The sequence below is a fragment of the Zonotrichia albicollis genome, chromosome Z, assembly GCF_047830755.1.
Source record: "Zonotrichia albicollis isolate bZonAlb1 chromosome Z, bZonAlb1.hap1, whole genome shotgun sequence".
NCBI classification, from domain to species: domain Eukaryota; kingdom Metazoa; phylum Chordata; class Aves; order Passeriformes; family Passerellidae; genus Zonotrichia; species Zonotrichia albicollis.
Genome location: NC_133860.1, coordinates 52,747,427 through 52,771,301, shown reverse-complemented (window position 1 = coordinate 52,771,301; position 23,875 = coordinate 52,747,427). Strand labels below are relative to the sequence as shown.

At 36.5% G+C, this 23,875-nt stretch overlaps 1 protein-coding gene across 7 annotated transcripts in view; it reads left to right on the top strand.

Annotated features, from left to right (window-relative positions):
* Positions 1–23,875, top strand: part of PRUNE2 (prune homolog 2 with BCH domain) — a 129,436-nt gene that overhangs the window by 6,001 nt on the left and 99,560 nt on the right. For 6 of the 7 annotated variants that reach the window (XR_012577998.1, XM_074532246.1, XM_074532245.1 and 3 more), the window contains exons 2-4: positions 20,742–20,870; positions 21,333–21,535; positions 22,798–22,961. Coding sequence is in view for 6 of the 7 variants with exons in the window: in XM_074532246.1 (XP_074388347.1) it covers positions 20,742–20,870; positions 21,333–21,535; positions 22,798–22,961 (496 nt within the window). In the remaining variant the exon portion in view is untranslated. The remainder of the gene's footprint in view (positions 1–20,741; positions 20,871–21,332; positions 21,536–22,797; positions 22,962–23,875) is intronic. The other variant, XM_074532242.1, reaches the window with a different exon arrangement.

Here is a 23,875-nt window from a genome sequence, read left to right as displayed (position 1 = left end):
AGTGTTTATTACTAATAAGGAAAAAATAATAAACATTGCATCAGCATAATTCTGAGGTAAATTTTTAAACAAAGCAAAGTTATGAGCAGTTACAGTAATATTGAAAGTCTGGTTTTTGTTATCATGCTACAGTTTCAAGTGGAATACTCCCTTCTTTTATGGGAACCACATAATCAGAAATATTTCTTAACTGGAAAAGAATTCAGGGAATCATAAGAAAATTATATAAAGAATTGATGTCCAAGGTAAAAAAATGAACTAAACATAAAACTGGATTAAATTACTGCTGCACTGAGACATGAGAACTGTCTGGATCTATGAGGTTGCTAGAAGCAATGCAAAGAAAGGAAGGAATTGTTCGTTCACATACGTGAGTATAAATATGTAACTGCAAAACAGTCAGCAGAAGCTTAATAAAGAATATATTTCCAGAAATTAATATATATGAACAGAAATTAAGTCTGTTAGCACGGAAGACAGTTTCACAGAGGAGTGAGAGAAGGCCTCTGCATATAAGCAAACCAAAATAAAATCTGAATTGGGGTAACATATGTAAAACTGCTTTAAAAAGCAACATGTAATTGTGAGAAAAATATATTGGGTAATGTAATGGCCTTTTAAAGTTCCTACTAAAGTCAGACAGACTACAAACACATGGCAGAAATTGAGAATTAAAGATGCTTTCCCCCCATGGATTTTCATGCTTTAGGATGATAGAAACAACATTTTTAAACAATTACCTACATACCTTGTTTTTTCTTCCATCTCTGGTGCAGTGATAGGTGAAGCACACCATATTGGTAATGATTAGGTCAAACTCTGTCCTGGTTAGCTTTTGGGGTGTTGAATCATTGCATTTGTAGCTGACATACTTTATATTTTGTTCTACACCCAAATAAATTCCAAAGGCATTTCAATGCAGTGTGGTAGGTATTTCCTAGGGTATCACATGACTATGAAAGTGTGGCCATGATTTTGCTGTGCTATATTACATGCAAATACTTAATTAAAAATCGGTTCAGTTCTTATCTTAGGGGTCTGTCGGACATACTAGATTGAGGAGATAAATCCAAAGTAGTAGTATGGTGGTAATAGTTGGTTTTATGTTTCCTAACTTATTAGTTAGCATTTCAGCAAATGGCAGTTTTGCATAGGAGTTAGAAAAAACTAGAAAGTTGCTGATGTTTGGAAACATATTTTTAAGCATAAGGACAGCATCACAGGAAAATGAAATCTGACTACTCTTTCTGTTCCTCTGCCATAGACTGTTTGAAGATAAAACTTAGTGTTTCATTATTGAATAGGAAACAATAGATGAAGCAGAGAAGGATTTGAGAAGGCTTCAAGATGTTGTTGAGGCATTTTCTTGAACGTGTTGGAGCAAGGAGGGTGTGAAGAGGGAGGTCTGTATAGGCAGAGTCAGAGTCAGGCTAGGAGGGGAAGGCTTTCCACAGCATGGCCGAGGAAGCTGGTAGGCTACTTCTGCTGAAAACAAATAATGTTTATGTGATTAAACCATCAGGCCGTGACAGTTAGCTCTGAGGGTAGACAGGAAAGGCAGGAAGGGTTAATGAGCTAAACAGGCCTGCAGGACTTTGCAGCAGATAAGTAGTGTCTAAACTGAATATGATGCCAGGATTACAGGCTGGAGTTATAGGTAGGATACTTTCATGAGTTCCTTATATATCTGTGATTTATGCTCCTCTGAGAGAGAGGTATAGTAAAAGGAAAGGAAGTAAAGCCTCAGCTTTAATCATGCTCGGGTGGACTGTATGGTTGTGTTTATGCTGGGAAGGTGTGAATAGGTGTGGGATTTTAGTTTGGAAAGGGCAGGACTGGAGCAGCATGGTAGTCCTATTTGCCAGCCTAGAGTCCTGAGGGAGGTCAGGCTTAGGATTTAAATGACTTCATAACATTCCTGTTATATTCTTTTTCTTCAAAGAAGGGAGTCTGTTCCAAAAAACAGTTGGACAGGTCCTTAACAAACAGTTATGATATCACTTGTTCTAATGAGATCCAAATAGATGATGGCACAGTAAGGACAGAGAATGGACAGTGAAAAGACTAGGAAGATTTCAGAAAATGATGACATCTGGAGGACGTCAGATAGTTCTCCTTCCTTGTTTACTGAGTCATTTGACTGTAACTGAGTAATGTGTAATAGGCCTAATAGACCTAATGCACTGGCCCAGTTCCATCTTGCACAGTCATAACCTGCTTCTGTACATTTCCTTCTAGCTGTAATGTATTAATCTTAAGCCTCCTCATAACAAATTCTGTCTAGAGCACAGTTTGACTTTGCAGTGTACCTGTTTTGTACTACTTTATGATTTACCTTTATGATATTTAGTTCTACTTTGGAAATTTTGATCTTGCTATATTTTGATTGCAATAATTGTGTTCATGTCTGTTTGTAATTGGCACAGTTTTGGTTTTTGGTTTAGTCTTGTGTGTGGAAGTGGCACCATGTGCATCCCCTGCTATGAAACCAAGTTAGCTGCTAAACCAGCCCTTTTCTGTGAGACACCATCCTGCTGTAGCAACCTTTTCCCTAATGGTTAATCTCATTGTGCTACATTGTGCTACACAGCATAAAAAATGATAATTCTCAATAAATACTTCCTTGCACTTGTACAGTAGTGATTACAAAATCCTAATCAAAGAGGAGCTGGTAAGGAAGAAGAGAATTCAGAATTGTTTTTTCAGCTACTATCATGGTCTTGTAAATCCTGGATGTGGAGACTTAGAATCTGGAGGGCTACAGAGACAGACGTATTCTGCTTGGTGAACCTTGTATGCTGATCTGGAGTCAGTGGGATGGGAAAGAGGAAAAATTCCCTTTGATGAGAAGCAGATTTCCTCTGGAATTCTGCTTGGAATATATTTGTCATTTTCTGAAGCAGTGATAAATGGTAAACTTTTGAACACTTGCAGGGACAGTTCTAAATATAGACAGTTGGCAAATAACCAGTTGATTAAGCAGCCTTTCTTTGACTTAGAAAATGTTTCAGCATTCGGTCAAAGTCATTTGCAGGCCTGGCTGTGTTACAGCTGAGTCATATGGAATACTGTGATGGTTTAACCTGCTGGAAAAGTAAGCTACTGTGTTTCATGATGCCTATACGCAGTCCACATAAGTTTTGTATATGTTTAGTTAGTTTTCTTACAGATAAATCTCTTTGAGACTTTATCCTTAGCAGTTACATTACTTAGAAGAACAGATGTTTTTTTGTGATATCTTGAGTATTGTAAGAGGGTGTTTAGGACTATATGAAATCTTGGAAAGGTTAGTCTGAGGGCTCCTGCATGTCTCTTTTATGTGTTTAATTAAGTAAATAGCCATATAAACTTAAAAGACCGGATACTATTTAAACCCCCATTTTACCTCCAGTCTCTTTCTAGTTTTGGATTTGTTTCTGTGCTTCTTTGATTTTTTAAATTAAAAAAAAAATCAGCTAACATAAAAATGGCAATAACCCATGCAATTTAAATAATTGTAGCTCAGAAAACAAACAAAATTTTCTATTTTTGTAAAGATGGACTTGACTGTTTTTCTCTTGATTTAGTTGAAATAGGATGTGCGGTAATTTTTTGACTAGCAAAAGTACTGTAATTCAAGTTTACCTGAATTACAAACTTTTTTAAAATTCAAAATGAATTACTCAATCTGTGAGGGGTTTGGAGACTGAATGGTATCACTTGGGCATTCTTTGCGGTAAAGAGATGATACACTACTTCTCTACCACCCTAAAGGAAGTCTGTGCATTTCTCTCTGTGACAAGATGGGATTGTAGAGGCTGATGATAGATAAACTATCCGCTGCAAACAGCTTTAAAATTTCATAACTTGGCTACTTTTTAACATAAAATTTATTTTTTTTGCATGAAAGGAGGAGGTATGGGACGTTTTTGTATGATTCTTTGCTTTCTGCATATTCTAAAAGGCAAACTGCATAAACTTACATAAAGTCAGTTCCATGCTACTGTGAGGATGCCTTCCCTTCCTTGAAAATTTGATGCATACTAGAACTTCAGCACTGACAGTCCTAGGACGAGAATAAAATGGTTTCATTGATTGAAGTGGTGTAGCTACGCACTAAAGCCTTCATTCCAGGCATAAGTGAGTGTTGTAGACTGGCATTCTAGTCCTTGAGTTCCAGAGACATTTGCTTATATCCTGTTTAAATCACATGTGAAAATGAATGAAATTCTAACGTTAGGTATTTGTTAACATCATAAAGATCATTGCACAGTTTTTAACTGTCACCTTTTGTGCAGTGGAAGAAGAGTTTCTGAGGCTGGGTCAGAGGTATTTTACTTGATCTGTCTTGCAAAATTTGTAGAACAGTTGTGGTATGGTATGACCCTGTCTCAGTGTCAAGGTGTTGAGTCTTCATTGGAAAAACCAATTAAAGTAGCCATCAACTTCCCACCCTTGCCCCATGTGTATATATGTTATAATCTCACAGCCTGAAAAGATCATCTGTTTACATATTCTAAGTAAAAAAAAAGTTACAGTTGATACGGAAAATGAACTGATCTAAAGAAATATTTTTCTTTAAATTTAGGTAAGTGTGAGGACTGAACTCTGCTTGACTGAAAATGCTGGGATCTTTTTTTACATTTACAATGGGTAAAACTGAAGAGAGTGGCCTTGGTATGCAAAAATAGAACCCTAAATACAAAAATGCTCTCTTGTCATGTCGACAGCAATAAGCAGGTGAACTTAGGTTCTTGTATCCTTTTTTCCTCAACTTTGTACTTTCCAAAGAGGCTGGAGTAATGGGACACTTTTATTTAGTTTTTCCTTTGCCCTGTTTGTTTCTTTCTCCTCATTGTCCTTTCCAAGCACTACAGTACTCAACAGGCAGAACTATGATACTGCCATGTTGCTGTTAAGAGTAGAGGAGTGTACAGTGTGCATGGAATTAGTATAGCCTCTCAGTGAATTTCAAAGATTTCAGAACACTGCAGTATAAGTACTTTGTGGTTCTTCATCAGTGCTGGTGGTAGTGTAGTCTGCCTTTTCCTTCTGTGCCAACGAATGAGCTACAGATGCGTTTTGTCGTACATCTTATGTTTTAGGATAAATTAACCTTTTGGGATGTGATTGTTTCTGAATGGCCACTTTAAGTTTTACCTTACAACATGCTGTCTTTTGCTAAAAATGCAGATCATCCTACCTGCTTCAGCATTTTGCTGCACTGAAAAATAAGCAAAGATGCTAAACAAGATGTGAAACGACATTCTACATAGTTCTAGCTTTGCTTGTTTGCGTGTGTCCTCCGTTGTTAACTGAGTGCTTCATTACTTACCTTCTAAACTAGTTAGAATTTGTTTAAGTCTTTGCATATTTCAAAATTTTAGACCCCAAATCAGTGCTACTCGATGATGTTGTGGCAAAAGCAACCTAGTTACTTGCCCTATTAGGTAGTGATTAGAATTTAGCTGCTTTTCTTCTAACCAGATAGTAATTACTGATACTGAATTAATAGCAGTCTGTAGGAGCAGAATCTGCTCTCTGCTTCCATAAATCAGAAGTGGTTATACATCTATATGTCATAAATTGTTTGAGCCACAGTAAAATATCAGAAGATACAGCTGGATGTGTTCTGTCCAGTTTAAAAACTCAGAGGATGATTGAATTCCAGGCATTGTAAGGTGTAAGCATCTCTCTGAGATGCATGAAAATCTTTGTTACAGATCTATTGCATTGTGAGAATGTGGTGCTCACTCTAAAGCATGGTTTGGATTTTAATGTTTCCAAAGTGGCTGCATAGATTCTTTAGGAAGAGACTATATGTGATAGTCGAAGAAGGTAAGACTGAGAAAGATGGAAAGAGGCTGCAAACACTGAGTGTAGTTGTCTAACCTGGCATCTCAGCCCTAGCAGTTTTCACTTAGTTCACACTATTAAGTTAGCACTTTCATGTAGGTCACTTGTTCACTCACATTCTCTGTCACTTGGACACATAGAGAGAAGCACAAACCCAAAGGAGTCTGTTTCTAGGCATTGTTGAGATACACAAGAAAATTCCTGCGGTGGTGGGGGTAGAGACCTTACTGAATAAGGCTGATCAAGTTCAAATCTTTGATACGCATTAGAAACACTGACTTCTTTGGTAAATTTGCACCTTTAAGGGAGGAGGAAACTAGGCTTTCCTTTTGCCCATATGGCATGCTATAGCTTTTGATTTTCTGACCAACACTGTTAAAGAAATAAAGTACTGTTAATGCTCTATTTTCACTTTGATTTGAAGGAAAAATTTAGGGCCTTGAGGGCAAGGCTTCAAAGGAATATCTGAGGTCACTTGGTTTGCTTGGCTTGGCGGAAGAGAGGGCTGAAGCAAGACACGGGGTGGTGGCAGGGGAGCTGCAGATCTCTCCTTGTGAGCAGTGATAGATCATAAGGAAATGGGGTGAACCTGTGCCAGTGGTTGTCCAGACTGGACATTAGGAAGGTTCTTTGCTTAAAGAGAGGGTGCTCAGTCATCAGAACAGGCTTCTCATGAAAGTGTTTGTAGCATCAACGCCTCTCAGAATTCAAGGAGAGTCTGGGTGATGCCCTAAGTCATCTAGTTTAGTGTCAGATAGTCCTGCAAGAATCAGGGAGTTGGACTTGATGGTCCCATGAATACCTTCCAACTTGAGATATTAAAGGATTTTATGATTCTGTGAAATATGGAGAGCTTTTATTTCTTCCTTTGAAACAAAAAGAAGTATTGTAAACAATTTTTTTTCAAGCTCTTCCACAAAATCTAAAATAGATCTGGTTTCTTTGTGATCATAGTTTGGTATACTCTTGCATATATTCAAGCCTAATATTACTAATATTCAAGCCTGAATATTAGTAAGTATGTAATTAACAGATAGATTCAGAGCATCACAGATTCTTGAGAAAGCACTTTAAATCAACTGGCTTGTCATTTTTTTAACAGGAAGAGCAGGATAAGCTCCATCCCTCAGAGATCCCAGCAGAATACACAGCTGCAGTAGGTGATGGGATGACATTGAGACAGTTATAGCTGTAACACTGTTTATCTTCACATTAAAATATTTAGCCCTCCTGATAGACTATTCATCTGTAGCAGCCCAGAGAAGCTCAGAAGTGGCATGCTTCCTTACTCGGATGTACCTTTTTTTTTTTGAAGAGTAAATCTCCACAATGTTACTTTTAAGGACTCCTTTACTCCTTTATACATTGCTGAATGTTTAGAAAGTAACTCATTTTTGTGATAATTTGATGTGAACTAATTTGGTATGTGATAGAAGAGCATGTTGTCTGCACTGAGAGTTAGAAACCACTTCTGTAATAAAAATGAGCAGAAGTCTGTAGAAATAGATAACAGACGACAGGGCAGGGGAATTTCCTTGCACTTTCTGCATCTTTACAGAAGTGCCTGGGTACTTGTGAGCCGCATTCTCTCCTGCTCGTTAACACTGATTACTGTTTTGAGCAAGAATATGATGTGACACATTTGAGTTAAGAATAGATGGCTAGAAATTATACCACCTTATTTCACATGATTGCTGAGTAAGACAGGGTCTAGGCTGGGGACTGAATATTCACACACAAATCCCCTCCCTCCCCACCACCCCCCCCAACCAAAAAACAACCAACCAACCAAAGAAATCTCCAACCAAAACAAAATACTCCTGCAAAAATATCCCTGTATACACCTTTCCCCCTCCAGAAACAAGAACTCCGTAGCAACTAATAAGTCAAAACTTCAAAAAAGACTGAAGTGAAAGTAGAATGGTAAAATTTATTGAATTCAGAAGTGTCCTATTAGTTTCTCATTCTGTCAAAAGTCTAAATAAACTTGTAAACTTAAATTGAATAATGGAAACTTATTTCCACTATGCTTCCGGTCTTCGTCTGCATTTTTTGGTTACTATTGTTAGAGAGTGTTCCATCTTGACATAATTGCAAATGTTTCTGAGAGAATTGAATTAATATAAATCAATATACATGAAATTTAAAATAGCTCAAACTCACTGAGCTTTAGAAGCTAGGTCTTTTTCTTTGTTAACTCTTACACAAACACCTGCATAAATTAGTTGTACTGGGAGGGCAGAGCACAATGTAAACCAAGGGAATCAATTGTCACTTGAAAATAGGGCGTTTCCAGTCACAGAGAGATGAGTTTTCCCCTTTCTCTCATCTCTGGTGCTCATAGCTTCCCCTGCTGAGTGATCTGCGGGAAGAAAAGTTTTTTCTGTTGTTTATGAGGAAGGCCATGCTGAGCCATAACATTATTTCTGGTTTTGGCAGGGTGGTCTGTCATGCAGCACCTAATACTTTTTCTCCCCTTTTCCTTCCTCCCCTTTTCCCCTTGCATTCCAGAATGTTTATACAGAGATTCTGCTGGTTTAATTTTTGGGTACTGATCATTCTCTTAGTATCATCCATCACCAGATGGATGAAGCAATTACTTAGAGGTGGTATCTGTCTTCTATATCCTACTGTTGGCAAAGTATTCCAATGTATGCAAAACTGACAGCAGGTTTTTTCTGAGGTGTTATATATTTATTAAAAATTCTTGTAATTTAAATATTTGGTACTGCATTCTCTAAATGTTGTTTCCATTCTGAAGCATTAAAAATCAGTATTTTATGTGGAAAAGAGAATTCCCTTATGAGAAGCAGTTAGGTGTAGGTTTCATTTAACTGTTATGAACTTTCCTAGTGTTGCACATTTTTAAATAGCATTTGGCATTTCATCTTATTGTTAAGTATTGCTTTGTATCACATTGACTTCACAGACTAATTGCCAGCAGAATAAGAATTGCAGATTTTTTTGCTGATGTTATGTTAAGCATATTACATAGCCCAAACGCTTCATAGCATACTTTTCAAAACAAAACAGGTAATTTAAGTCATGCTTTTATTAAAACATGTATATATGTTGATATTGGTAAACCATAACGGCTAGTTTGAACTAAAAAATAAATAAAATTTAAACTTTTTATTTGGTGCTAATTGTGGTACTAACTGCCATAATTGTTAGCATCCTAGTTCCCCAAATTAATGGACACCATTACAATGTATTTGTGAGGCTGGCCTTTAAATCATAGGAATGTAAAATTCATGTGGTTTCAGTGAGTGTTGATCTCCTCAGACAGGCTTAGCAGTCTATTTTTATAAATAGGCCTTATTCTCAATATTTACTTCTCATATATTGCTATGTGTAATAGATGACTCAAATCACCAACCCTCTGAGGGTTTCTATAAATTTAAACAGTTTACTAATGTGTTGTAATCTTGTAGTAGAGTATCCCAAATCTCTTTTAAGTAAGAATGGTTTCTTATGATATTACATGCTATTTTTATTCAGAAGTGGCAATATATATGTTTGTGTTTGTATATATGAACTCTGTCTACAGCTAGGGATTAAATGTTCAAATATGACTGAATGTAATTACATTGCCATTGTACCATATCCTCTTTGGCTGATGCTAAGAAAAATTATTGTTCTGCTTAGCTGGTGAAAGAAAGGAAAGAATTACGCTTTGTTTATTTTTAACAGACTTTCCTAATTCCATTAATGGTGAACAGATACTGTTTCAACAGCAGTACATGGCCAGCATATGCTTCCCAAATAAGGGAAAGGAAGCTACATGTAGTTACTCCATTTGTCCTTTCAGTGAAAAATACCTACATTACACGGAATACTGTGTAATTGTCCTCTGATATGCTGAGATGTATGCAGTTAACTAAGTAGAAATAATAAGCAAAAAAAAAGCCAGACTTGGAGCAGAGAGTGACCTTACACTGCTGTGAAATCATCAGTTTCTAATGTTACCACTGCTCCTGTCCTGAGTGTTTATCTGGATACTTGTCAGTATCTCCAAGGGCAGTGAATCCCTTTAACATCTTGAACTCATTGATCCAGAACACAGGATACAGAGAAATTTTAGTTCACACGTTGTAGCATTCTTATGACTGGAAATACTGGAATTGTCTTCTGGCACAGAATGCATGTCTGTGAGTCGGAGTAAGCTCTGTTGCTAGTTGCTGAGGTGGGGTTACAACTTTAGGTCCCCTACCAGTGTCCTCAGAGTTTACCAAGTTGGAAAATCTGAGCCTGGATGCTGTGAGCAGCTGTGTGTGTAGGTATTTCAGCTTGTGTATGTCCCTTTTATGGACATAGGGGTTTTGGTTTTGTTTGTGGGTTTTTTAGTTAATTGTTTTGTTTTGGTTCTTGTTCTTGGGGTATATTTTTGTTCGTTTGGGTTGGGTTTTTGGGGTTTGGTCTATTTGTTTGGGTATTTTATGTGGGTTTTTTGTTTGTTTTGGGTTTTTGTTTGTTTGTTAGTTGGTTGAAGGTTTTTTTACTCCCACTCCCAGAGACTTAAGAGCTGGAAAGTATCTTGTACCTTGAATATTTTTACATTTGGAATCAGAGTTTAAGCAGTTTTGGGCTCTGTGGTTTATTGGAAGTAAGCCAAGCCTGCGAAGAAGATTGTTCTTTGCTAGCTTACATACCTCTCCTTACCTTTGTTCTTAACTACAGTAGGCATAGAGAGCCATGGAAATTTCTTTTCCTGACAGTGTCCTCTTTGATTGAAAACCAAGACCTTGACTGTTGAAGAAAATCTAGCAAGTCCCTCTGTGGGAGAGGACACAGATGTCAGTGATTTTCATGGATTAGAAATACATGATAGTATCTTCAATGCAAAACTAGGAGATATTGAAAGGTGAAAGTTGAGATATTAATGAAATTTACTTTGTTTGTTGTAATATTTTTAAAAATATTTCTTGTCTTCTGAATTAGCTAGGGCAGCAGATTTGCCAGGGATGATGAATTACCCGTTTTTGGTGTTAAGTAAGAGGATTCAGCAAAAATAATTGAGAACAATGTCTTAATCAGTCATTAATGTCTCTTCATATGTGAATTTGTCAATTTATATCTCCTGTTTTCTTCTGCTTCACAATGTATTTAATTATTACATTGTGAAAATCTTAATACAAATTAATGAAACTGAGCCAAATCTTAAATTAAAAAACTTTCAATTTGTGTTTGTAGTTCTTGTATTCTGTTCATTATAAATTTTTATTAACTGAAATAATGTGATACCCTTAAAAAAGTTTTATAGCTTTATAGTACAAACAGTGCTTTAGTTTTCTTTGTAATTACACTTCAAGTGGTTTTTTCTAAGATTTTCCATACTTCTGAAACAGGAATTGATATGCTTACCATAAAGATAATTTCTAATTCTATATGCTCTCTAATTCTATGGTTCATCTCTCTATACCATATATCTTAGGAGATAAAATTGAACTACTGTGATAGATAAGAGTTCTTGCAGTCAATATCCTGTTTGCCATTACTGCAGTTTTCCTTCCATTCAAGGTGGGGATTTTTTGTAGTTGGTGACAATCTGCCAATAATTCTATATGAGGAAGATGTGTTTATTGTATTGTGGCTCTTGACAGATCTTGGCTGTGCTGGAGCATTACTTGATGACTGCAGAATTAACTTAATTCCTTTATTTCCCCCCCTTTCTACTGCTTGTTCTTGTGCATTAAATTAAAAACATGGCTCAGTGATGAATATATTCTATGTAAGACAAAGTACTGTGAAATGGAGGTGTGTTTCAGAGGGAAAATAATAATCTTCATCATGAATACTGTTTGCACTATCATCATATGTATATCAGTTCAAGGTGTCATGGGCACAATACAAGAGTAGTAAGACAGGAGTCTTACCCAAAATATGTGACCTCAAGATTCTTAATTTCTTTTTGTAATCTTTCTTATGAGCACTGTGGTGCCTTGTGAAACTTTATCTACTGCAGTGCTGAACTCTGAAGTGGAAGAAGGAATGGGAAATGCAAGTTTGAGCATATTTCCTCCAATCTTTCCCAACTTGCCTTGGGAATTAATCATGATTCTATGTCCTGATAGCTTTTTGCTTTAAAGTGATTGTTATTTCTTCTAGTTCTTTTACTATTTTTACATTGTCAATTATGATAGGTAATTACAAGGGTTAGATTCACTGTTTTCCCTGATGCACAAAATTTTCAGAGAAAAACTTGTAAGTCCCTATCTAAACTAATTTTTTCCCTGAAAAATCATATATTCTCAGCAGTATTTTAAATGTTTTTCCTGAAACCCAAACATTCACTTTCATTTTCCTACCTTTTTCTTCTTGAATATTAAAAGAGGAAGATTTTTAATGGAATTGGGACTAGTGTTGCATTACTTCAAGTAGGAATATTTGTGGGTGTTTTTTAGGAGTGTATTTTACCTGCTTTATCTAATTAGAAGGAAAACTAACATCAGCACAGCAAAAACTAATGTTTTAGATTGCTATTGTATATTGCCTTTCAGCATACTTTAATTAAAGTGACATTTGTTTGTCCTATAATATCACCATTCCCTAATCAATGTACTGAGCAAGCACCATGGTGACAAGATAAGTTGCTTTGTTTTGTTCCATATGTCTGTGTTCCAAATTTTCTATAGTTTTAATTGGTTCCCTGCAGAATAACATTTACAAGCATATGGTATGGAAAATGCTGACTGCATTTATCATATATTTTAGTGTATTGGTGGCACTGTATCACTAAGCCTTTAAATGTGATTATGAGGTTATTTAATGCAGTCAATAGTGTGCTTAAAACACAGCAAAAATCTGCAGTGAGCCAAATGGTATCAAGGAAATATGTTTAAATGTCTTCTTAATGCTTCAGGGATAGATGGGGAAGTCTGATTCAGAAAAGGTTTTGATAATATTTATGCTGAAGCATACTTTGTCACCTGAGAGCAAGTCTGAAAGCTCTGTGGAGTCTACTTGCCATCACAAGAGGAATGTCTGTAGGAACTGTAGAGGCAAAATAACCTGATAACGTCTAGGCTTAGTGACTTCTGAAGAAATGCAGTGGTATAAGATGGTGAAATGAAATGGAGGATCAGCTCCTTAATCTCGTGTATCTGGCATTGAAGACATCAGTAGCACATTTTTGCATGGATCTGCTCTGAAGAAAGATGGCCAGTGCAAAAGGAAGGGACCATGAGTGACTGAGAAGACCCCATGTGAGGGTCTTAGTTCAGTAGTATTGACATAGATTATTCCTCTTTGGTTATGCTGAAGGGGAGGTGCATCATGGTGGAGAACATCTGATCTGGGTTCTTTGCTAAGGCAAATTGATCAAGGTGGTTTCAGACTGCTCCAAGGGGTGTTCTGTGGGTCATTGTATTAATGACCTCTTTGGATTTCATGAGCGGACTGGACACTTGGACGCAGCCCAAATGATCACAGAAAGAGGTTCGCTGCATATGTGGATATTTATGGTATATGTATCACATCCTTTGCATTTGTGTTCAAGAGGTAACATACAGTCTCTTTCCCTACCGTGAACCCAGATGAACTCGCTAAATAAACTACTTAATAATTTCTGTTGCTGTTGTGTCATCTGTGTAAAAGGGAGCATTAGGCATTAAAACAACTTAATTTTATTAGTGACTAGCCCTGCACTGAAGTCATATGCATGTTAAAAGTAATGCAGGAATGTAATTGTGCATTTTCTCATTTCTGATATGTCTGTGGCTCTGATATTAGTGTTGTAGTGAGGACAATTCAGAGATCTAAACAATATAGACATAACTAATTACTGTATGAATAAAAACTGCATTCTCATAATGAAGCATGTGTTTCTTTTCTCATAACATTGCAAATAAAAAATAGATTTTTTTCAAAGTCAGGTTTTATTTTGAGTGCACTGCCATTTTACTAACAAGCACAGTATTACAGCTTTTATTCTGTGCTCAGAATACAAAAAAATCAACCAAACATCAAATCAACCAAATATTTATCTTTCAGAAGAACAACAGGAGTAAAACATATTATAATCATAGAATTACTTCATGGAGAACGAAGCTGCCAGTGATAATAAAGGAGTTTTTGTGAAATGATGTAAAGAGGAGGCAGAGCAGAACACTACTGGCTGCTGTAGGGAATAGGTGTCTGGTTTTCAGTGTGGAATAAGAAAGAGCAACTGAAATGATGCTGAAGTTAAAAACTGAAACAAAACAAAAGCCAAAACAAAAACTAGCGTCTTTTCAGCATCACTCTTACCAGAGAATGGGTAAAAAACCAAAGACATTTTAGAATTTTGATATGATAAACCTGTTGAACTAAAAAGGCAAAAGGGGAAGCGACTTTGGTCTGGTCATCTCTTCCAGCTATGATTTTCTTGCTCACTAATGATACTTCTACTGAGCTGTTGGCTTACTTCAGGCTATGGTTTCATGTTCAGCCTGGTGCCCATCACTTAAGGGTTACATCAACTTAAGAAAGATGAAGCTTGACTCCAAAGGCTTCTATAAAATGCAGTGTTAAAGTGCTGCCTGACTCTTGGTAAATTCATTCTCAGTTGCAGAGTTGCTTCCTTCATTTTAAAGAAGCAGCTAAACTTTAAGCAATCCAAGGTCAGATGTTAAGTCTGTGAGAGGCAGGTAAATTAACTGCCTTGTTTGGATTGCATTCCCCTGCCTTCATCAAAATTTTGCTTGAATACGCTTTCTTTGCTCTGTATTATTTATTTAGCCTCTGCACTGTATGAGGTGGGGGTTTATTGCTACCTGTCACCTCCTGATGCACCACAGAGCTGATACATTTACCCGAGGGGCACTCTGCTCCTCAGGTAAGTGTACTCCTCCTTTTAAGTGATTTGTGCCTAATAGCTCAAAGAACTGTTTGGTCCTATAGTAAGCCAAACAATTCCTAAGGGAGATAATACAATCAAGTCCTGTAAACTAGATTAGGCATCCCAGTCTCACTTCTGCATGTTAAGTGGCAAGTGGGGAGGAAGTGGGAAGAGGAGTTATGTAGCTTGAGATGGAAATTCAAAGATTTGCTGTGACTGACTGTAAGCACTGAAGATGTCCTGGAATAGGAATATAACTTGCTCTTTTGCTGAATTTCTGTGTGCTGTATACTCAGTTATTAGGTGAAAGCACTAATCCTGTGTAAGACAGTTAATTTAAACAAATGAACTAATGCAGCATAAATGAAAGGAGACTTTGATTTTTATTTTAGTAACTTCCATCATAGAGAATTCCATTGACAGACGGTTGAAGTACTGCTAAGTCAAACTTAAATAATCATTGTGCTGGGAACATTTTCCTTTTTTAGCCGTAGGACACCATGTCCTGTTTTGTCTTTGCAGGAGGAGTAATGTGATATTGTTACTGAGCTTAAGGCCATTAAAATTAGATAGCTTTATCAATTTGTTTATCTTATATCATAAAAACTTAGGTTTCTCTAATTCTCTAGGAAAAAACATACTTAATGATTTTTAAAGCATTTTTTAATCTTGATATAGCAGCAAAGATGGGATCAAAACATATGATGTCAAAGTCACACTTTGAAAATGTGTGTGCAAGTGGACACATATATGTAACCCATCTACAATTCAGTTTGTAAACCACATTCTATTGGATATTCCAAATTCATGATCTAGTACACTCCATGATCTAGTAGAGGTGCTGTCTCAAACGTTTAACCTGAAGGCAAAATTTTGTAGAAGCGGGAGAGTGTGAACATGTAAAGCTTACAAAACATGGTGAAAAATCAATGCCAAACCAATTGATGCAATAAATCTAATTTTAAAAGGAGCCAACAAGATTTTGATTGATGTTCTGAGTTCTGTAGTTTTTCTTTTTTTATGTTTTAATAAAATTTATGCATAATTTGATTACTCCACCTATTTTTGTAAGTGAAAACTTGATGCAGAAATCATTGTTCATTTCTGGATTTTTGCAATATGAATGAATGTATGTAATAAGCTAGAGAGGAGGTATTTCAAAAACAAGGGGAACAGACTTGCCTACAGTTACAGGCTGTAAAATTAACTAAAAATGGAAAAGGAATAAATGTGTGTAGTTCTTCAGAATTCTCTCTTGAATAGTGTTGAGTTTCTCTGTCTGCAGAATTCTTAGTCAGAGCCTGTTGGTAATGCAGAAATACTGAACTGCATTCTCATCAGTAATAGCTGACCATGCCAGTGATTAGAAATGACTGGAAAAGAGAGTTCCTGTCCTGTGGAAATTCCAGGAACAATCTAAAGATAAGACTTCCTTGCCTGGCTGGCATGTCAAATGGTTACCCTGCCTCATTTCCATTATAAATTTTGAAGGAATGTCACAGTTCTGTGGAATATTGTGAGTTTGGGAAGAAACATTTTAAAATAAAAAATGAATAAAATTCCTCCTTTTATGAAGAGGTTGACTCTTAAATATAGCTTTTAAAATACTAATTTCAGAAGAGCAGATGTAATCATAAGGCTGTATTCAACCTGCTGTGGGAAGTGCACTCATGTTCAGAGTGCAAGTATGATTGGATAAATCATATGTACAAGTGCTATATATACAACAGCTAAGTTGTGAAGAAATTCTCCTAGTCTTTGTTATGGAGTAATCATAGTCTTATCTTACTGTTATCACATTCAGAGCAAAATTTCAGATAAAGTTTTATGCCTATCCAGCCATCTCTGAGGATGGTGTTAAGTTTTTGATCCTTCCGCCTTTGTTTATCTTACTGGTAAGGCTGTGTCTTCAACACAAAAGCAGATGGTGTGGAATTAGAAAATTCCCCTTATGTTTTATATTTTGTTCTGCTAGTGGTATTGGGGTTTGCTGTAATTTTTTTTCATATTTGTAAGTAAAGCAAGACTGTACAATGGATATTCAATAAGTAATGATTAAAACATGTCACACCTGAAATTTTTGTGACTACACTTCTGTTCCTTAGGGAAGAATCCTTATGTACCCAGGTATTTAACAGCTAATACTTTAGATTACTATGTGTCATATACTGTACATGATAAATGGGATACTGTGGTGCAGAGAAATGCGATAATTTTTTGACTGACCTCAAACATGGGAGAAAACAAGGATTCTTTCTTATATCTCTTTTTAGAATAAGAGAGAATCTATTTTTTTCCAGACCAAAGCTTTCTAGTGAAAAGACTTATGAAGTATTTAACTAACTGGAACTTTGCATGAAATGTTAAATTAACTTTGCTTTGGCTTAAAACCATTTCTTTGACAACAGAGATGTATAATCATGTTAAAAGCCCTCAGGCTGCTGGAAGCATAATGCTGCCTGTTACTATAAGGTAAATGCAAGTTGCACTCCAAAATGGCTGCTGAATAAATTGTACCTCTGGTTTGAAGGTACAATTTCAGGTACAGAAATCCTCTTCCATGTGATTTGATTACTTTAAATATTGAAAAACAGATTTTTTGCTATCTTGGCGTTTGTGCAGACAGTTGGGATTTTTCCCTGTGCATCTTCAGGAAAGCTGTGTCTGTGAAGCTTGTACTCCCTGATCAGTGCTTCAGCCACAAGGCTGGAAAAGTTTTCAGCGTTGTATCTGACACTGTATATTGCTGTGTGGTTCTGCAGCTTTTTCTTTTTAATTTGCTTGTGTTAAGCCATATTGTTTCTTCTTCAAAGAATTGCTATGCTTGACAAGTGCTGTCCCATTCCATGCAGTAAAATGCAGTTATTTCATTATAGTTTAAGGACAGAACTAGTGAAATTTGAAGCAAAAAGCAAATAATGATCCAGAAAGCAAGGCTTTCTGTGTATGGCTGTTGAGTCTGTATTTGTGCAGTGTGTATGTGGGGTGGGGGGTGTGAATGTATATGGAGGAAATGGAAAAGGTTCTTTTGGCTACAAAAAGCTACATTGAGCATTTTGTAGGCATTCCTGTTTATACTAGGATGAGTCTTCAGTGTTCATTACCTTTCAAGATCACTTCAACTTGTCTCTTAACAGAAGGAAAAAATGTAGAGAGAATGTAATTTTTGACTGGAATACTGTAGTTTGATCAATCACTGCAGTTAACATGTCCTGATCAAAATATTTACAAATTGGCAGTATTGCAGTATGTTTGAATATATTAGCTGTTTGATGTGGATGGGAACCAGTAAATGCTATTTTTACTGCACTTACATAACGATGCAGTTGTCATACTAATGCTTTTATGTATTAATAGACAACAAAACTGGACAGATATGAGAGCATCTTCATAGTAAATATCTGAGAATCAGGTCTCTTTAAGAGGTAGACTAATGTTTATAAATTTCTTTGCTGAGCACAGTAAGTGAATGTTAGTCTATGCAGGTCTGATCTAAATTGAATTATCCTGACTGATGCCATCTGAAAATGACACATAATTTCTTTAATTCATTTTATCCCAGTCATTCAGTGCTTGTGCATTTTACAATTTACCTTTAGTCTTGCAAAACAAAAACTCATCATCATGAAGAGAAATCACTGATCTCTTATGTAGTTTGATTTAAGAGTTCTAGCTTCATCATTAACCTCAAAATTTTTTGTAATTCTTAGAGAACTTGGCAGTTCATGTTTCCTCCCAGGTTTAGCTGTGATAACTGCAGGAGGTAATCAGATTTTAGTCCTATCGTAGGTAAGCCTTACTAGGCTTATGGATCTTTGTCGTCTGGGTTGTGATCTTCTCTGCTGAGGTTTTTGCATGGAAAGACCTGTGAGAGGAAGCCTTACATACATGTGCCTGCTTTTCCTGAAGGTGGCTGGCTGATGAGCATGCAGTGGACTAAGCAAACTAGTTGTATCTGAGATAGTGGAAGAGGAAGCAGTCTTAGACATGTAAGATAAGCACTGTGCTTGGATGGCGTACTTGCATTTATGCACAATGTATAGTGGAGAGTATTTGGAGGTTTATTATTACTAAATAATAATAAGATGCTAAAAAGCCATTCATTTAGCTGCACATGGGGAAATGAAATATTGGTGAAGTCATATATTTGGGATCTGCAAGAAGGGAAGGAGAAGAGAAACAAATTCACTGAATAGGAAAGCAGGAAAGGTGGGGGAAAGGTATTGCTAGTCACTGTCACTACCACAGAGGGACCTTGGCAAGCTTGAGAGATGGGCCTGGGTGAACCTCATGAACCACAAGGCCAGATGGAGGCTGCTGCACCGGGGCCAGGACAGTGCTGAGCACAGACACAAACTGGGTGGAGAGGGACTGAGAGCAGCCCTCAGGAGAAAGACTTGTGGTTGTTTGTGGAGAAAAAGTTCGTAATAACCTGGCAATGTGTGCTACATGCCAGAAAGCCAGTTGTGTCCTGCATCCAGAGCAGCGTGGGCAGCAGGGGAGGGAGGGGATTCTGCCCCTCTGCTCTGCTCTGCTGAGAGCCCACCTGGAACCCTGCATCCAGCTCTGGGCTCCCAGCACAGCAAGGACAGGGAACTGATGGAGGCCACAGGAGATCTGGTAAGTCAGTCTCAGGGCTGGAACAGCTCTCCTAGGAAGACAGGCTCAGAGAGCTGGGAGTGTTCAGCCTGGAGATGATTGCAGTAGGACCTCAGAATCGCATTCCACTACCTAAAGAGGAAATTCAAGAAAGCTGGAGAGGGATTTCTGACAAGGATGCGTAATGATAGGACATGGCCTTAAACTGGAAAAGGGCAGGTTTAGATCAGGTATTGTGAAGAAATTCTTTACTGAGAGGGTACTAAAAGAAGGATGAGCTCATGAGCTTTATTTTTGTTGTTTTTTATAGCAAATCAAGCAGAAATGTGTGCTGCAAAAGAACATGTTAGAAAAATTATAATTGAAAGGAGTTAATGGAGATGTTTGTTGCCAGTGAAGACTTAGAGCATAAATAAACATATCTGTTCTAGTCATTGTATTCTTCAGTAAGCTGTCTTTCCTGGGAATGGAGGGAATATAGGGAATGGAGACTGTCTCCTGGATTTATTACCCAAATCTGTTTTGATGGCTGCATTCCATTAAAGGAAAGAGAACCTAAGTTTATTCCATATGTTCAGGTAGACCTAAGATTAGACATAGAGAAAAAATGTTAGCTTAACAAGTATTGCACATTTATAATCATTAAGGGTAATGTAATAATTACATGCTTCTGTTGAAAGATTAAAATTTTGATATCCAGAATTCCAGTTAAAAATAGCAGAAAGTACATCAGCCTGTACATGCCAACAACAAAAATGGTTACTTTCATGTGTTTGTTTATGAAACGTCTCTTAGCATCAGTCACATATGTTTCACCAATTAAGAAGCACTGAAGGTAAATAAACTGTGATGTTTCCATGCAGCTAGCTTGACAGTAATGATGTGCACAAGAGAAAAACTTAGTCTTATATTTTGTGTGTGTGATTGTGAAGAAGGTAGATCCTTCCCTTCAGTACTTTGCTTTCATACAGTAGGTTTGTCTTCTCTTTTCCTCTTGTTTAGAAGGCTCTTCATTTTACTAAGTGAGAAAAATTCAAAATTCATAGTACTTCAACTGTGTTCAGCTTCTGAAGATTCGGGATGAAAGGTTACTTTGTCTGTTTACTGATTTCAGCTAAATGAAGAAAAAAGTGTGTGTATTTTTTTTGTGTATCTCTACACTCTTTTGGACTGTTTTTCTAAATGGATTTGTGAGATGTTTTGAAAAGCTTTTCCATGTGTACATGTAATTGCTGCTTATCTGTTACTTACCTGTGAGAGGGACTTCGGTCAGATTCAGACCTCATTGGATTCTGAGCTATGGTGCCTTGTGAAATTTAGTTTTTGGCTTTCTTGGGAGGTCTGAAGCTAAGGAATGGCCCTCCTGTGGACAGGAAGTCCATTCCTTCAGTCAGCAGTGAAAAATGCTACTACTGAGTACAAAGCCTAATATTTAACTTGTCCTTTTAACTTTTCTCATTTGACTTTTTCTCATCATTTCCACTTACAGCAATTGTCTTCTAATATGTTACAGAACAGGAGCAAACGTGTGGAAAAAGTCCATGTTGTTCTTGGGAATAAACCCTGTGATTTGGATTCACTTATTTCTACCCTGGCCTATGCCTACTTTCTGGACAAGGTAATGGAAAAGTTGGACTAAGTGGTCTTAATTCACTTTTTCCAGGTTGTTACAGATGTCTTATTGTTAAGTCAACTGTAAAAATATTTTTCCTGGACATTGATTTTGTTATTATTGTGAGTTTTTAAAAGATAAATAATCAGCATTTGTTTCCATACAAAAATGAATGAATGGTTATTAGATGATTTATTGAATAACATGAGAAAAATCAGTCCTGTTCTTCATTCCTTATCCTTTTCCTCTCCTGGTTTCTCAGGTACTCTCTAAGAGGCAAACAGTGACAGGTGAAGGGAAAAAAGTGTGAAATACCTCTTTTTTTTTTTCTTTTTTTTTTTTTAAACTAAGTGAAGGGGAGAAAACCTGAAACAGAAAATCTAGACTGTACCTAATTGCTTACTCTGTTAAAATACCATCCTGATGAAAGACAGGTCCAGTTCTCACAAAAGCACATCTATGTTACAGGTCAGCCCTCCTGATGTTCTCTGCTTACCTGTGTTGAACATACCAAGAAAAGACTTCAGCTACTTCACTGAGACAAGATGTATTTTGGACGAGCTGAAAATCCCAGAGTCATTCCATATCTTCCGAGATGAAATCAATTTGCATCAGCTGAATGCTGAAGGGAAATTGTCTTTAACGCTTGTAAACAGCAGCATGCTGACAAGGTATTGTGTTTTACGTACACTAAGGTGGCTTATGTGAGTTTGAGCTGTTTCAAAAATTACATTTTTTTCTGTATTAGTATTGATATCGCTATGTTAACACAGACCCAAAAAAAGGAACCTGAAATGTATTTTGTCTCCCTTTATGCTGAGTAACTGTAACAAGGTGAACAGTCATCTTTGCATCACTTTTAATGGAACTTCCAGTTTTAAAAACCTAGTGTTTTCACACCTCTTAGATTAGATATTTTTATTTAGTTAAATAGTCTGGAGGTTTCCTGTGGCCAGTAGATAAGAGATCAGAGGTTTTTTTCCTGCTTCTTAGTTAGCTTTCCTTTGAGAATCTTATATGGATTTGCTGGTGCCCACACACTAGGATATGTGCCGTTGAGATGGCTGATGGATTATAGTGGTCTTTACCAACTACAGCCTTTCAAAAGGCTCAGAGTTGATGTCGGGAAGATCATGGTCCGGATACCCATCCTTAAAAGGGACCATTTACAAGGCCATTGTGAATCTTTTATGAAGAGCCTCTTTATAATGGTATGCCTGCCTTCCCCAGAGTGAAGGATGCTGTTTACTTCCAGCTGTCCTTGGAATTTCATTTAAGATATTCATTAAGTAGCATCCTATAGATCCATGGTACTCTGAGAAGTTTATAGATTAGAGTAAAAGTAGGGAAAATCTGAAGGAAAAAATATGTGTGGATGTCATAGCTGTTGGTGTGTTAAGTGCCGTCAGCTCAGTGCATCATTCACTCCTCAGAGCAAAAATTACCTATAGGTCTGCTTTATGTTTATTACTGTCACTACCTCTTTCTTCCTTCTGAAGAATTACAATTTGTATTTTACTATTAAAATTAGTTTGGCTTGTTACTACTATTGTAAACAGAAACATAAAGTATCTAAATGCAAAAAAAAAAAAAGTTTTTTTGTAAGTTTTCAGAATATTTAGTTGGGAAGATCCTAAATCTCCTTCATATAATGACGGCTGAATTCAGCACATGTAGAAATACTTTTTTTCAATAGTTTTTAGTACATGATGTACTTAGTGATGTATCAAACAGTTAAAGAACACTGAACACATAATTTAAGAATCACAGATTTAGGACCTCTGTGACATCCTTTGGCTTTATAGCAGATTTCAGGTAGCTATAACAATGCTACCATAGTCCAGAATTAAAAAAATATGTTGCACTTTCTTACTGAGTTGTCTATGTAGCTATGAAGATAAATATATGTATAACTTCTGAATTTGCTTGATAGTGAGGATAAAAGTTTGGAATCAGCTGTTGTCAAAGTCATCAATCCAGATGAGCAATGTGACAAGACCCTGGAGTTACAAGCATGTTCTTCCTCTTTAGTCGTAAAAGAGATTCTTCAGGAGGCACCAGAGTTAATCACTCAGCAACTGGCTTATCTCCTCAGAGGTGAGAGATTACTCTTTATATTAAATACTGAAAGGTTTAATGGAGTGTTTCTGAATTTGCTCATGCAGAAAGAGTGTGATCCATTCTTTGGTTAACAATCCCTTTAAAGACCACAGGAAGCTTCATAAAAGAAGCAGGGAGTAAAGAGTTTGTTAAAGAGTAACATTATATTGAATATTAAAAATGTACATTTAAAAATAGGCATGAGAGGTCTTTGCTGTATCACTAGACAAGAATATTAAATGAAGCTGTCTACTTACCAGCTGGGTAGCTGGAAAAGCTGTGCAGTTCGTTGATTCCAGGGGCATTGTGGACAACAATATGGATTGGAATCTAATATTTACAAGTTAAAGCTTCTCCCTCCCAATGGTTGTACTTTTTTTTATGGAATGATATTTTAATGGCATGATGCAAAACTTTTGCTGTTTAAAAAGAGTGTTACCAAGTCTGCATTGTGTTCTCTTTTTCTTTTGTAGTGTATGCCCAGCAGAGCACAAAGTGGGGGTGGGCTTCAACAATCACTAGTATTTTCTTCTCTGTCTTGGAAGTTCATAATTTATATTAATTTTGTTGGTTCATTTGCTGCATAGAACTTTCCATTTTATTTATTTCCATTTTATTTAGTTGGAAATAAAACAGGTGTTGAAAAGAACAGTCAGTGCTTTTAAGTTACTAACTGTGCTTTAATAATTTTCAACAAATTTTATGGGTTTTAAGTTCTAATGATGTGAAACTGCTAAATGTCCTTTTAAGAAATTAATATGGGCATGTTTAAGGAGGATTATAAAAACTTGTCTACATTTAGACTTCAGAAGCAATGAGAATCTTGACAAATCATTGTACTCATCGCTATGATAATTAATAAACATGTTATAAGAAATCAAAAAGATTAATTTTTTAAAATATTCCACAGA